General features: G+C 34.7%; 1 protein-coding gene and 1 long non-coding RNA gene across 2 annotated transcripts; one reads left to right on the forward strand and one right to left on the reverse strand.

Annotated features, from left to right (window-relative positions):
• Positions 1-3559: 3559 nt before the first annotated feature.
• Positions 3560-6251, reverse strand: LOC131633521 (uncharacterized). The gene has a single exon (XM_058904232.1). The coding sequence runs from the start codon at positions 5964-5966 to the stop codon at positions 3783-3785; it is 2184 nt and encodes a 727-aa protein (XP_058760215.1). The 5' UTR covers positions 5967-6251; the 3' UTR covers positions 3560-3782.
• A 947-nt stretch (positions 6252-7198) lies between these two features.
• Positions 7199-7746, forward strand: LOC131633523 (uncharacterized). Its single transcript, XR_009293339.1, has 2 exons — positions 7199-7333; positions 7432-7746. It is a non-coding gene; the product is annotated as an uncharacterized LOC131633523 (long non-coding RNA).
• Positions 7747-16062: the final 8316 nt, after the last annotated feature.

Consider the following 16062-nt stretch of genomic DNA (forward strand, 5'->3'; position numbering starts at 1 on the left):
CAAATTTGAAGATCATCAAAATTTGATCTATTTTAACAAACTTAGACTCTAAAATGATCAGCACAAAACCACGAATTCAACCGTACATCTTTCACAAATTAATTCAAACTAAAACCCATGAATTTCTGAAAAACACGTATGAACCCTAGAAACTAATTTTCAAATTAAATTCTGGACACAAACAATTGAGCCCCAAAACCTTAGGGCTTTTATTCCCTACATGATTCTAAGCAGGTTGGTAACAAGTTTCAATCAAATTTATGCCTCTAACTAAGAGTTCAAAGTTCAAGTTCTTACCTCTAAAAGTGGAGGTCGTGACCTGGCTTAGAGTGATTACAAGTGCTCTTTTGATCTAAATAGCTTCAATGACGTCCAAGGAAGCATTCTGGGCGCTTAGAATGGATTGATCACCTCTGCACCTTCAAACTTGATTTCACCTACAAACAAGAAAAGTTATGCCTAGAACTCAATGTTCTAGGTGTTACAGATTTGGATTAAGCACTTGGATAGCTTCTATATGTGATATAGAAGATATCTGAAACAAAAAGCCTCAAAATGCACGAGCCAAATGGAAAGTTCAAACTTTTGGTTCAAAGTGACTCTTTAATGGAGTTTGAAGAGTGATTTTGTGTTTGGGGAGTTTGGTAAGTGTTTGGTGGTTTTGTACAGCTTCTATAAGGTATATAGAAGAGGTTTGAAAGCCTGGTTTGGTAGGTTTGTGTTTAGTTTGAGTTTTGACAAGTTAAAAGCTTAGTGAAGCTTTAATGGAGGTAAAAATGGTGAATTTTGGTTAGAGGGGTTTTGGGAGGTTGTGAAAGTTATAGACAACTTCTAAATGATGTTTAGAAGTTGTTTAGAACTTTGGTCGACACCCAGAATTGCTTGAACTCAAAATGACTTATAAAATGCAAAGATAGGAAAATGAGAATTTCAAGTGAGGTAGTGACTTGGAGAATTCTGGTGTGTTTGATCCAAGAGGCAAGGGCCTCTATTTATAAGAATAATTTAGGGTTTGTGGAGGGAAAAATCCCAGAGTTTTAAGTTCACATGTGATACTTGTACCTCTTTACTTGTTTGTGAAGAAATGAGAAAGTAATGGTTTCAATGGTGAAGTACAATGCTTTAAGCATCCTTAGGAGGCTTTGATCTGATCTTAGAGACTTTGCTTGTTGGTTTTAACTTTCTTTTGCTGCCGAAGAGACATGGGGGAGGCTCAAGGAGAGTGTACTTTGCAAAAGCAATGCTTTTCTAAAATGGAAGTGGTGACTTTTGTACACAAATGGCATGAAATTTGGATAATGCTTAGAACACATGGATCATAGCTCAAAAGAGTGTGTAATCTTCTGAGTTTGGCCTCTTGAACAAGTTAGAAGGGCTGTACTTGGAAGATTCTTTCATATTTGAACAATTTTGTAAGTTGGTTCTTCATGTTCTTCATCATTTTTCAAATGTTCATGGAGGCTTCTTTACAAAATCATATCTCCTAGCTCAAGCCATAGAATTTCATGCTATTAATCTCTTTGGAAAGCCCTTGCTACATACTTCAATCCACTTGTTAAAATTTTTCTTAAACTCCTTTGGGATCATTTAGAAAAATTGCCATAAAGTTAGGAAAAATCTAAGTGAAAACACTTTAAAAATTTCTAAGTTTTTTGGAACATAATCTTCAAAATTTCAAATCTCTCAAAATAATCATTTTTTGAAGAAATGTTCAATGTGATGAGTTGTTTGTTTGATTAAGATCTACAACTTTCATGTTTGGAGATTTTTGAGTTTGTACGCAAAATTTGGAGTTCCCAAAATTATGTCAAATTCACTTAAAACCCTAATTTTGACTTTTGTTGACTTTTGGATTCTTGATGAATTTTCTTGATTTTCTTTGGCCAAATGTCTTCAATAATCATATGATGATGATTTGAATCCTTAAAAGTTCACAGTTGACCTTTTTCTCAAAAGTCAATGGTTGACCCACACAATTGACATTATTCCAAATGAATTGTAGTTTTGTGATTTCCAAATGAATCAAGCTCTCCTCTTCAAATGAATGATATGAATGGACTATAACGTTTATTTGGTTGCCCTTGAATCATGGTTTGAGTCTTGGATCCATGTCCTGATTAAAAGTCAACCTTCTAGTGTAATCAGGTAAAAACCCTAATTTGGGGCCTCATGTGATCTTGAGAGTTATTGATCTTGAATTGGGTTATCCTTGGACTTAGATATTGATGAGAGAACCCTTTGAACATAGGAGAGTGTTTGAACTTCCTTGTGGGCCTCAAAACCCCTAATTTGCTCAGTCACTTCTTGATCGGTCTCCTGTCTTAGGACACAAGCAACAAACAATAATTTTTTTTGTATTTTTTGGTTAACAAATGATATATGCATAATGATAATGATGATGATCCCAATATTTAGAATATGGTGGGATCTCAGTGGTCAAAAGTTGGGGTACAACAGGTCATCACGTGGAGCATCCACATTGGGTCAAGAGCAACACATAAGTGAAAGAGACACCACATATTCACCTAAAACCTTTAAGTGATAGGTGTATGGATCATCTCACTTATAAAGTGTTCAACCTCCACTTTTCCAATAATATGGAACTAACAACTCACACTTGCACGTAACAACAAAAATATGTTTACCTTAATATATTATGAAAAAATATATAAAATGTTGTTAGAAATTAAATCCTAAATCAACAAGTCACACACATTTAACGAAAAACATTTATTTTTGAAGTTAGTTTAAATAATATATTTATTATTTTCATATTTATTGTCTCACTGAACATCATGTTCAAGGTTAAGTCTTTTCATTAAATTCTTCTTAATTTATACACAATATTTTACTACATATAATTAAAATAAGGATAGTAACTCATGCCCTAGAGACATAGATTAAAAAATTATAAATAAAATGTTTATATTATATAAGTAAATAAATAAATCAATTAAAATGTTTAGATCAAAACATTACACAATTTTCAAACACAAAATTTCTATATCCAACACAAACATTTCATTTATAAATTTTTTAACATAAACTTTTAAATTACAAGTTAGCATTACCCTTTAAATAATTGTATGCTCTATAATCCAACAAAACACTTCATGAATTCGTCAATATGTTTTTCAAAAATATTATTTATCTTTTGTGTTTCATACTTTCATAATCATAGATCATTGGAAATTTACCAAAATGAAAATATAATTAGGATAAATGATAGCTTTTTATGGGACATGTTTACTAAATGCTAAAAGAACAATACATTGATGTACTAATAAACCTTTGATAGTTATACAAATAGTAGGAATAATTTTTACTCGTTAAACACTACTAAATGCTAAAAGTTATTTAAATAATATAAGAAGAAGATAATTTTTATATGCGACAAGTTTATTAATTGTGCTAAAAGGATAAACAAACTGATAGGATGCTAATCCTACCAAGTCTATAGAACTAGGGTTTCAACAATAAAAGGTAAAGACATTAAAAGTAAAGCTAAGAAAATAGAGATAAAAATAACTTTTGATTTCATTGATTGATGCTCTAAAATGTGTCAAAGACACTACATATATAATGCTCCTAATGGATAAATAACTAAAAGCCCAAAAGCTATTAAAAGCCCAAAAGCTATTAGAATATTCTAGAAAACATTATATCATCTAATACATCAAAATACTAATTAAACTAATAATAAATTATTCTATTAAACTCCCTATCATTACTTACCCCTTGAAAACCAACCTTGTCCTCAAGGTTGTAGACAAGTAAGATCCTTAAATGTAAGAAACAATTTCATTCCAAGCCAAGACAAGGAACCGAAGCAGCACTATGAACAAAAGAGCAAAAGAGAAAATGATAGCACTTACAGTACAACAACATGCCACCAAAAAGATACATTTCTCCAAATGCATAAGAGCTTGCAACAGTGACTTGACAGACTTGTAGAATTGTATACCCATAGTTACTGTCATGCCTAACAAACTACCCAGTAGAAGCACTTTCCTTCCAAGTTTATCCATTAGAATCATTGAAAAAACCAATTCAAATAAATTGCATGTTGCAACATAATTATTTTCCATGAGGCTGAGACATTTTACATTTTGCGTTAAGCCCCCTAAAGCAACACGCATAATTGTAGGCGAGACCTCCGCCACATAAAGAGCTGCAATAGGTGGGCCAAGTCTCATTCCAGTACCAAAAAATAATCTTCCTAAAATAATGCCCCAGGAGGAATTTGTTGTTGCACTTATTAAGGCTCCCATGATCATAAGAAAAACACATAACTGGAAACTTCTTCTGCGGTCAGCCTTATCAGTGATCCATCCACTAAATAACGATACAACAAAAGGGTGTTGTTCATCAATTTTGCATGAAATTCTTGAAGTTGTCATGTCTTCAGCATGTGCCCAACAGTAATGAGCAGAAACTCCATCACCATAGTTGAAACATAACTTTTGATAAATTCCTTTAGCCCATTCATTTGATAGATGCTCTATCTTTCCCAATGCTACTGAAACATTGACTACTCTTGGTGAATCTGATAACTGGAGAAGAGGAAGAAGATATTCAAATGTTGTTTTAGCTCCATGATAATTTATTTGCAAACATTCTTTAGTTGACACATATGTTTGTGTCATTGAACTTCTCAATTCATCATTAGATAGTGCCAGCCCGTTCGTATTGAGTGCTGAACTGAATAAATTACTATCTTTAATTTCAACTCCACCAATCCCAGCATTGTTAACCAGAATATCAAGTTTGCCAAATTGGGATTTGACAAAATATGCAAGAGCAGCTACACTTGCAGCATCAGCCACATCTAGTTGATGAAACACAACAGAATCAGATAAACCAGAAGCTTTCAGTGTTTCCAATGCTTGAAGACCTCTTTGTTCATCTCTTGCTGTAAGCACCACTTTGATTCTAGCTTCAGCTAATTGCTTAACTATCTCAAATCCAATTCCTTTGTTTGATCTTGTCACCACTGCATACCTGACCAATGCTTGAAGTGTTGCATAACTACTAGTAGCTGCAGAAATCGGACATCCCAAAGTAGATGAACTTGGGACAGACAGGTTCTCTGTCACAGGGGCACAACTAACTTGTGTTTGGTTGTAATAGTCTGCACATTGTGTGTATTGTTGCTGATACTGCACTGAAGTTGCTGCAACACCAGAACTATAAGAGCTATTGTTCCACACCGGCGCTTGATTTGCGTATCCATTGTTGTTATGGTAACCTCCAATAGTCTGAAAATCAGCAGAATACCAATAAATTGTGGGAATGTCTAATGGGGGTATTTTAACAAACAGGTGGTGGGCAGCATCTGAGAAGCCACTATTACGATATTTTTTTGATTCTCTTATTCCACAGCACATAAACCCAGCAACACTACTTATGGAAGTATTGGGAGGACGTGGTGAAATATCATCAGGAGGTTTTGGTGGAACTTCATAATCGACATCATCACAAGGTGCAAGGTTGTGCGTAGGTGCGCAATTATGAAGTTTGGAATCTGTAGAGTATGGTCGGTGTGATGATTCGGTGTGATGATTTGGTTTCGGAAGAGATAGCAGTGAGGTCGATACGAAAAGTGAACATGAAATTTTGTCTTGTGGTTTCAGATCCAACCTTGATTTTGGTTGAGCAGGTGGTGACTTTGGAATCAGTTGTTTTGTAGGAGAAGACAATGAAAATTTGGTCGGACAAGATGACAGTACTCTCGTCGGAGTTGATGGTGATGGAGAAGTGGAACAAGACTTCAACTCCAAATTCGACTCTTCCACGAACACTGGCAGTTGGGTTCCATACAAATTGCCTTGCTCTGATTGTGTTCTACACAGATTTCGTGGTTCTTCTAAATGTTCCTCAATGGTTGCACGCCTTAGATGTGTAGGAAGACTTTGATCAGGTGGTTTCAAGGGTGGCTGTAGTACCGGAGGTTGATCAACAAGCATTGCTAGGGGTGGCTCCAGTGGCGAGTTCTCTTTATCGATTAGAAGAATAGAGTTGTCCAAATATTGTTGTTTTGTTTCAAAGCAAATGGATTTTGGAGAAGAATTCGTGACAAAGGGCGTGGAAAGTGTTAACGAGGGATGTTGAAGGGAATTTAGGAAGTCAGCAACCTGTTCATCTTCCTCTTGTTCCGTATGTAGGAGTTGAAGCTTCTGGTGTGGCTCCTCTTCTTCATCCAGCGGTAAAATGGGTCTCCACCCCGGCTTGAAACGCCATAACAGTGTTGTTGTAAATGTGTCCCAATTATATCTCGGGTGAATACGACACCACCATATCCACCATGTGAAAGCAGAGCCTCTCAATGCTCCAATAGCTTTTAAAACCTTCAATGATCTGGGTGTTTCATGTTCTTTGAAAAATTTCTCCAAACATAGAATCCACCAATAGGCATCTTCTTCCCCATCAAACAACAATATCGTCATGAAGTTTAAGCGGAAGTGAGATCGAAAATGAAAGCACCAATTGATAGGATGCTAATCCTACCAAGTCTATAGAACTAGGGTTTCAACAATAAAAGGTAAAGACATTAAAAGTAAAGCTAAGAAAATAGAGATAAAAATAACTTTTGATTTCATTGATTGATGCTCTAAAATGTGTCAAAGACACTACATATATAATGCTCCTAATGGATAAATAACTAAAAGCCCAAAAGCTATTAAAAGCCCAAAAGCTATTAGAATATTCTAGAAAACATTATATCATCTAATACATCAAAATACTAATTAAACTAATAATAAATTATTCTATTAAACTCCCTATCACAAACACGACAAATCCATATACTTAATAAATGTTTGATAATTATCTTAATATTAAAAATGTATTTTTACAATTACTTAAACATTAAAAACTACTTAATTAATGTAAGAAGTAGGTTTGACATGATTACTAGTACTATGTTAGCAAAGAATTTAAACACGGCATGTTGATGTACTTATAAACATCTAATAATTATTTTAATATTAGAAAGGAGTTTTTACAACTACTTAAATGCTAAAAACTATTTAATTGATGTAAGATGTAGATGGTCTCTATGTGTGACTTGTTTATTAAGTTTGTTAAAAGGACAAACATGACATATTGATGTACTTAATAAATATTTAATAATTATTGTTATTTTCGATTATTTTTAAAACTACTTAAACATTAAAAATTATTTAATTGATGTAAAGAGATGAGGGTCTTTATAAATAATAAAGTGATAAAACAACCATATATTACTTGCTCATAAATATGGCTTTAAACATCAAGTTTATTTATATATTAGTTATCTTTATTTCCATATTTCTTGTTGCACCAAACATTGGCAGTAAGCTATTTTTTATCCTTTATCAGTTCTCTTTTTTTAATTTGTACACAATATTTTATCCCATATTAAAATTATTTTATTCTTCTTTTTTATTACAGTACCAATAAAATGTTCTGGTGATCATGATTGTCCAAAAAACTGGTGTCAATTATCAATGAAACATAAGTGTAAGGCTGGATATTGTAAATGTGTTAAAATAACCGTGCTTAGAGATTCTGTTCCAACATGATTCTGTATTAAGTGCTATACCAAAGAGAATAAACAAATTAATTGCTAAAATATTTCATGAGCTGCCATATAGTAATTTGAACTATTTTTTCTATTTTCAAGAATCTTTGTATTGCAGTTATACTTCTGTATTTTAAGATTATGGTAAAAAGAAAAAAATATGACATCAAATAATGTTATTTAGATATTTGTATTCTGCTATCTTATTTTCAAAAATATTTCCATGGCCTTTAAGCATGTAAGCTATTCTTTCCAACCATCACAACAAGAAAATCTTTGAATAGCTACGATGAAAATCGTATCTAATTTGTAGCTGATCTCTGTCAAATAGAGATAGACTGGGATTAGTTTTGGATTAACTACTAAATATGTCGTAGCATGGATTGAGTGGTTAATTATCTAGTCTAAAATTTTCAAACAAAGTTCCAACTAATATTTAAAATTTCCTAGCTAAACCGCCACTAAATTCTAGCTAACGATCAGTGTTAAGATTTGTTTCCTGGCTATAGCACTACAATATTGCCACAACAATATCACAGTAAATCTCAAGCAAAATAAAGCTAATTTTTTAAATGATTATTTCTAATCAAACCTAATTAGGTTAGATTGTAAAAAATACTATTCTTTCAAAACGATTTTCCTCCCAAGTTTATCATACAACACAAGTTACTACACGTATACAAATGATAGGTCAATCACCATACGGATATTAATAATACATTCATTTCTTGTCTTGAAATTTAAGAGGGAATTAAATTGTAAACAAAAGCAACAAGGACAACAAAGGTAACATGAGAGATCATGATGTTGATCAATGGTGAAGAAACCATGATATATTCATCAACTTACAAACATGCCCAATAAACACAACAATTAACTATCTTGCCTTCATCTACTCAACTTCTTGAGAGAAGAAAATTCCTTGGTCGGCATTCTACAATCCTTATTGTACCTTAAAGACAAAAATACATGAGTTCGACCGCGTGATGTGAAAAAAGAAAACCATAAGCTTCAAAATTTGAACAACTATATCAACATGAAGCAAGATAATTCAGGGTATACCTTACTTGATTTTTGGAATTGCGATCCAATTGGCATTCATCAGCAGACTCGACAAGTGCATCGTAGAGTCTCTCAAGTTTAGTTAGTGTCTCTAACTACCTCAACAAAAGAAATGCAAAAATGCCATGAGCATTTGCATATATACTACCAATAAACCAAAGTACATAATTTCGTTTCATTTGTTCTGTTGAACCCCATTTTTTGACCCTAAGATCCCACCTCATTTTGAAAAGAGTGTTATCATCATTATCATCATTCATATTCATTCATGCATCATTTGCTAACCAAAAATACAAAAATATTTTTGTTTTCTTGTTGCTTGTTTCACAAGATAGGTGACTTATTAAGGAACTCAAGTAATTAGGGTTTTGAGCCTCACAAAGGAGCTCAAGTATTCTCATATGCTCAAGTGATTCCCTAATCAATATCCAAGCCCAAGTGTGGATCAATTCAAGATCAATAACTTTCCATTTCATCTGGTCCACAATTAGGGTTTTTGACCTAATTCATCTAGGAAATTGACTCTTAGTCAAAGCATGGCTCCATGACTCAAATCATGATTGAAGGATCTCTAATTCCTCATTAAAATCTACTCACATAATTCATTTTATTGGAAGAGTCTGATTCAATTTTTACTTACAAGAATGCAATTCATTTGGAAAAAGTCAATTGTTCAAGATCACCTTTGAGTTTTCAGAATTTTGGTCAACCATGGACTTTTGAAGATTAAAATCATGAATATATGTTTATTGAAGTCATTTGATCAAGAAAAATCAATAAAATCAAACAAGAATCAAAACGTCAACATTTAGGGTTTTGACTTTTTCATGAAGAAATACATGTCTTTAGTCAACTTTGAAATGTCGTAACTTTCTCATCCCTTGGAAATTTTTTTTGCTCTAAAGCTCTTTTTGAAGAAAAAATCAAGATCTACAACCTTGTCAGTGTGAACAAATTCCCAAAAAATGGATGGTTTTTAAATTATAACGCTTGACACCTTTTAAAACTTGTTGAGTATTGTTAAAGCTTAACATTTTAAAAACCCGTTGAGTATTGTAAAAGCTCAACACCCAAAAAGATTATGCTACTTGGCTCTTTATTTTCCTTTTAAATGAAAATACAAAAGCTCTAACTTCCCTATTGCACTTAAGGGGTATGTAGGCCTAAGATGCAATGTCTTATCGAGCTCACTTTTAAAAACCTCTTTTCTCATCCTCCCGCTCTATTTAAACACATAAACACAAAAAAAGTTTTATGACAATAACAACAATTATATATATTTCAAAAATATTCCTACGAAGTACCGTAGATGTGAGGGGTGTTAATACCTTCCCCTTGCATAATCAACCTCCGAACCAAAGATCTCTGATAATTTTATTAGTTTTAATTTTTAAAACTTCTGTGGGTTCTATTTCGCTCTTTCTCCCATTTCCTTTGGAAACAATAAAGCGCGATGGAGACTCTACTAAAATGTCTGAGCTAAGTCAATCAATGGCTTTAGTATAAAATTTTCACCGCTACATGTTCAATTATGCATCAATGAAATTCAAATACTATACCTGGAAACTATCACCATCTACCAAATCACCATTGGCAATTCGTCTTTTATATTAGACAAGAAGTCTCCTTCTTTTAATTTCTGCAACAGACTCAAGAAATTCCAATACAAATCTAATAAAAAAACTTCCAAACCCTTCATCTGAGGAACCATTGGTGAACTCACCTTTACCCTAGAGTTATTACAAGGAAAAAAATTATAATTTTCCATCAAAACATAAAACATTCATGAGTATTGGTGGGCCCCTGTGTCATTGAACAAAGAGTTGTAGAATACCCAAACATATTGTTAAGAGGGACCTAGAATAATTCACAGCAGCATCAAATTAACCATGTTTATTGGGAAAAACAAACTTTAATACTAGTTAAAATGTTTTAAGTGTTAGGTACTACTTACATGATTTGTAAGGACAAAATCATCCCCGTCCTAATCATTGCCAACAATCACACCTTTTCTCCTTTCATGCATAAAAGTATGTCAAAAATCTGAAATTTACCATAATACTTTTATAAGCAAGCTCCCACTGCAACAGAAAATTAATAAAATGGCACTAGATTATAAGCAAGTTTCAATTCCATGTCATATAACAAGTTATTTAAATGCTAAGCTTTACATAAACATTCCACGCCAGTAGAAAACTCAAATGATTGAGAAACCATTTATTTCTAGATTGGGGCCTGACTGCAAGAAAGTTGATGTTTTGATATCAACAGAATTAAATGGAAAATAGGATAAGAAAATAATTTTAAAAAGTTTACTTAGGAAATAATGTCTCCTCTCTAAGATAGGGATAATCATTATCTAAAGGAAAGAAAATCGATGTGTTGATGCCAGAAATTTTGATTCATTGTCATATCTAAAGGCCTCTAAAGTTTAAACCCAAGGAATAAAATAGCCATGCCCAATAGAAAAATGAACACTACCATCTATACATAAACCTAACCATAACCCAAACAAAACACAACCTATGAACTTGTATCAGTAGTGAGAAATACAATTGGTTCTTACCAGCATCACATTATCTTATTATGAGCAATGACATAATAAAAAGTAACAAAGGTAACTAATCTTACTAAAACTAGCACTTGTATGTGGCTAAATAATATCTAAGCAATTGTGAGCATCAGTATAAAAATGGCTTTCTACACATCGTGTCTAATATAAAAATGTTTAGCTTAGTCATCCAAGCATAGGTCATAACCACCCTTCATTCTAGGCATCTAGTCAAGCACATTAATAATCAAACGTATCAAAAAACTCACCATTTTAGATGAATCCATTGATTGTCCATTTGATCATGTTGTAAAGGAAACACATAAGAAGTATAAAGACAATAAATATTAATTTCATTATATTGTTTGTGTACTTCATCCACAACTTGATCACAGTTCCTTTTTCATTATATATTCATGCGAAGTTATAAATGCAAGGAAAATATTTAAAATCAAAAAGTAGAGGACCTCTTAATTTTCATTTTTCATACAACTTCCTTACAATTCAGCATGCTTGTGTCCAAATATAGCCTTATCCCAGAACTAAACTGCATTTGTGCTTTGTGAGGTATTAAATAAAGGCTATCACATAACATGAAAGTCAATTAAGTAACTATGTGATTTCTACTAGTTGGAAGGAATATGTTTGGGTTTAGAGTCTGTTACCCAACTCAGAACTAATTGCAACCCAAATGTTGCAATAAGGCGACTATGGGAGGAACTCAATAAAGGAGGAAGTTCTAATAACCTTTAATGTTAAACTATGAAGCTTTGAATAATATTATGTTATAGCAAGGAAATAAGTTACCGAAGATGACCTGACAAGAATACATCTTGGTATTTGTCCTTGTCATCAATAAATTATGGAGGATCAGGTGAACCAATTCCAACAATAGTGCTTCCACTGCATGATATATATTAAGCCAACCCATATTAAATAAACCACAATTGAAGCAAAATAAATATTATTCTACCATCAAAAAAGAATAAGAAATGGACATTATTCCTAATCACAGCAAAATGTTAAGTTTCAAGATTCTCCACCTTTGTGACATTAAGACAACATCATACTCTCCATGACCAGTTGCTATAATTCCTTCTTTCAGTCGTTTGATAGAAGGGAGAACTTCAAATGTCGGAGGTTCTGTAGTTGAAAACAAAGGGAAAATGTTGGAATAAGATTGAAAATCAAACAAAAATGTGATTATAAATTAGAAAAGTTCCAACCTCAATTGATATTTCTCATGCATGTGAATGTGAATTTGGGTTAGATAAGAGTTAATCAAAAAACTAGGTGATGGAATTGAAAAGAACTTGGTACAAATGAAGGTATAAAGTTGAATATTAGAAAGAAGCCGTGAGATATTGGATCGAACTCTAGTATGGCCGAAGGGTAGCTTCTTGGTTCGACAGGATTAAGCATGAAGTCGAAGGTTGTTCACATGCTGGTGTCGAAGTGTGCATGTTGTAGTCTAAGATGGGTCTAGCATGCAGATGTCGAAGATGCTAGGGTTGTTAGCATGTTAAATTAGGTTTAAGTATTTAAACCCTAATTTGTTAAGTTAGCTTGTGTATTAAGTTGGCTTGTGTAATGGGCCTTGCTGAAAAAAGCCCATTAGTTAGTATGTTAGGTTTTATTATAAATAGCATACTAGTCTCTCATCACTGCTAAGCTGCAAATCCTAATTTAGGGTGAGAGAGGTTATTTGTTATTCTTGTAAACTTGTAATCTTGTTTTAAGAGAAAGTGAAAGAATAGAAGTTATAACCAATTCTTGTGTTCTTCTTCTCCTCTCTAATTCCCTATTATACTTTGTTATTGGTATCGTTTTTCACAACAAATTGGTGCGGTGAGCGTGGAGAAGATGCCTTCAACAAAGTATGAGATTGAAAAGTTCACCGGAGTGAATGATTTTGGTTTGTGGCGCTTGAAGATGAAATCCCTACTGGTTCAGCAGGGTTTCTTGGAAGCGTTGAAGGGAGAGGCAGCCATGAATGCAGAATTGACGGCAGCGGAGAAGTCGAATATGATCGAGAAAGCACACAGCGCAATTTTGTTGAGCCTTGGTGATAAGGTTCTCCGGAAGGTATCAAAGGAGACGACGGCATCAGGGTTATGGGTGAAACTTGAAAGTTTGTATATGACCAAATCGCTGGTAAATCGACTCTACCTGAAGCAAGCTTTGTATTCATTCAAGATGATTGAAGATAAAGTGTTGGCTGAGCAGTTGGATATGTTCAACAAGCTGATTCTTGATCTTGAAAATATTGATGTGAAGATCGATGATGAAGATCAAGCGCTGTTACTATTGTGTTCTTTGCCTCGATCACATGCTCACTTCAAAGAAACTCTCCTGTATGGAAGGGAGTCCCTGATGTTTGAAGAAGTTCAATCAGCCTTGTATTCTAAGGAGTAGAATGAACGAAAGGAGCATAAACCTTCGACTGTTGGTGAAGGTTTGGCCGTTAAAGGAAAATTCTTGCGAAATAATGGTAAGTTCGACAAGAAGAGCAAAAGCCAATCGAAGTCTTACAGTGGCGATGCATCTGGCTTTCGATGCTATCATTGTAAGAAGGAGGGTCACAAAAGAAAGGTGTGCCCTGAACGCCTGAATGATCATGGAGGTAAGGATAATGGCAATGCAGCCATTGTTCAAGATGATTTTGAATCATCTGATGTTCTTGTGGTTTCAAGCAGTGACTCGAGAAGAGAGTGGATTATGGATTCAGGTTGCACTTGGCACATGACTCCAAACAAAGACTTGTTCGAGGAATTATGTGATCAAGATGGTGGATCAGTATTGCTGGGAAACAACAAGGCTTGCAAGATTGCAGATGTTGGATCTGTGAGGTTCAAACTCCATGATGAGTCAATAAGGTTGTTGACTGAAGTCAGGTATGTTCCTGATTTGAAGAGAAATCTACTTTCTCTTATTAAATCGACAAGAAAGGATATGTTTTCCAAGGAGAGAAAAGTATCCTAAGAGTCATGAAGGGTTCGAAGGAAGTCTTGAGAGGCGTGAAGAACAAGGCTTGTATACCCTTGAGGCTGAAGTTGTAAGTGGTTCGACAAATGTTGTATCCACGAAACCTTTGTCGAATACAGAAATCTGGCACATGAGATTGGGCCATGTCAGTGAAAGGGGTCTGTTCGAATTAGGGAAACAAAATTTGCTTGGTGGAGACAAAGTCGAAAAGCTGAAGTTTTGTGAACCCTGTGTACTTGGAAAATCTTGTAGAGTGAAGTTCAACAAAGGCAAACAAAGAACACATGGATCCCTTGATTACATCCATGCTGATCTTTGGGGGCCTGCAAGGTGTCCATCACATTCAAGAGCAAGGTATTTTCTATCCATAGTAGATGATTATTCTAGAAAATTATGGGTATTCATCCAGAAGACTAAGGATGAAACTTTTGAGAACTTCAAAAGTTGGAAGACTCTGGTTGAAAATCAGACTGGAAGAAAGGTCAAGAGGTTGAGAACCGACAATGGGCTTGAATTTTTCAATGAGGCATTCGACAGTTTTTGTGCTCCCTCTGGTATTGCAAGGCATAGAACTACTGCAGGTACTCCACAGCAAAATGGTTTGGCTGAAAGGTTTAATCGAACTATTTTGGAGAGAGTCAGATGCATGTTGACTAGTGCGGGGTTAAAGAAGGTGTTATGGGCTGAGGCTGTTTCGACAGCAACATATCTGATAAACAGATGTCCTTCGACAGCGTTAGATATGAAGACACCTGAAGAAGTTTGGTCGGGACATCCACCAGATCTCGACAAACTGAGAGTATTTGGCTGCGTAGCCTATGCTCACATTAGGCAAGACAAGGTCGAACCTAGAGCTCTGAAATGCATGTTCATGGGATATCCTGAAGGAGTCAAAGCTTATAGGCTACGGTGCCTAGAGTCAGGTCACAGGAGGTGTATCACCAGTCGAGATGTAGTTTTCAATGAAGCTGAAATGGCTTTTAAGAAAACTGGTGATGTTGGTCGAAATACAGAAACATCTGACGAAGAGCTAGAACAGGTAGAGATTCCTGTTTAGGTGGAGCATGTTCATGCTTAATTGCATATCCGTGATGAAGTCGAAGAAGAAGCAGAAGATGCTGAGGAAGTTGAGGAAACTGACGATGACTACCTATTGTCGAGAGATAGGTCAAGAAGAGTCATCAAGGCACCTCAGAGGCTTGGGTATGCAGATCTTATAGCTTATGCCTTAATCTCTGCCAGTGAGGTTCTTGATGATGAACCTAGAGATTATAAGGAAGTTATGAGGAGTCGAAATAAGACTGAATGGCTGAAGGCCATGGATGATGAGATGAAATCTCTTCATAATAATCACACTTGGAAACTGATCAAGAAACCTGCTGGGGCAAGGTTAGTCAGCTGTAAATGGATTTTCAAAGTTAAGGAACGAATTGAAGGAGTGACGTCGAAAAGATACAAGGCAAGGTTGGTCGCAAGGGGTTTCACTCAGAAAGAAGGTGTCGACTTCAATGATGTGTTCTCTCCTGTTGTGAAGCATAGGTCCATTCGAATGATGCTTGCCATGGTGGCACAGTTCGACCTTGAACTGGAACAGGTGGATGTGAAGACTGCGTTCTTGTATGGTAATTTAGATGAAACGATCCTGATGAGGCAACCTGAAGGGTATGTCGAAAAGGGAAAGGAAGATTATGTGTGCAAGCTAAAAAGATCTTTATATGGGCTGAAACAATCTCCTCGATAGTGGAATAGGAGATTCGACAAGTTCATGGCACACATAAGTTTCATTAGAAGTCAGTTCGATCACTGTGTTTACTTCAGATTTCGACCTGGTAATTCATTTGTTATTTTGTTGCTTTATGTGGATGATATTCTCATAGCAAGCAACAATGTTGAAGATGTGATG

This window comes from Vicia villosa, unplaced genomic scaffold (assembly GCF_029867415.1).
Source record: "Vicia villosa cultivar HV-30 ecotype Madison, WI unplaced genomic scaffold, Vvil1.0 ctg.001134F_1_1, whole genome shotgun sequence".
In the NCBI taxonomy this organism is placed as follows: domain Eukaryota; kingdom Viridiplantae; phylum Streptophyta; class Magnoliopsida; order Fabales; family Fabaceae; genus Vicia; species Vicia villosa.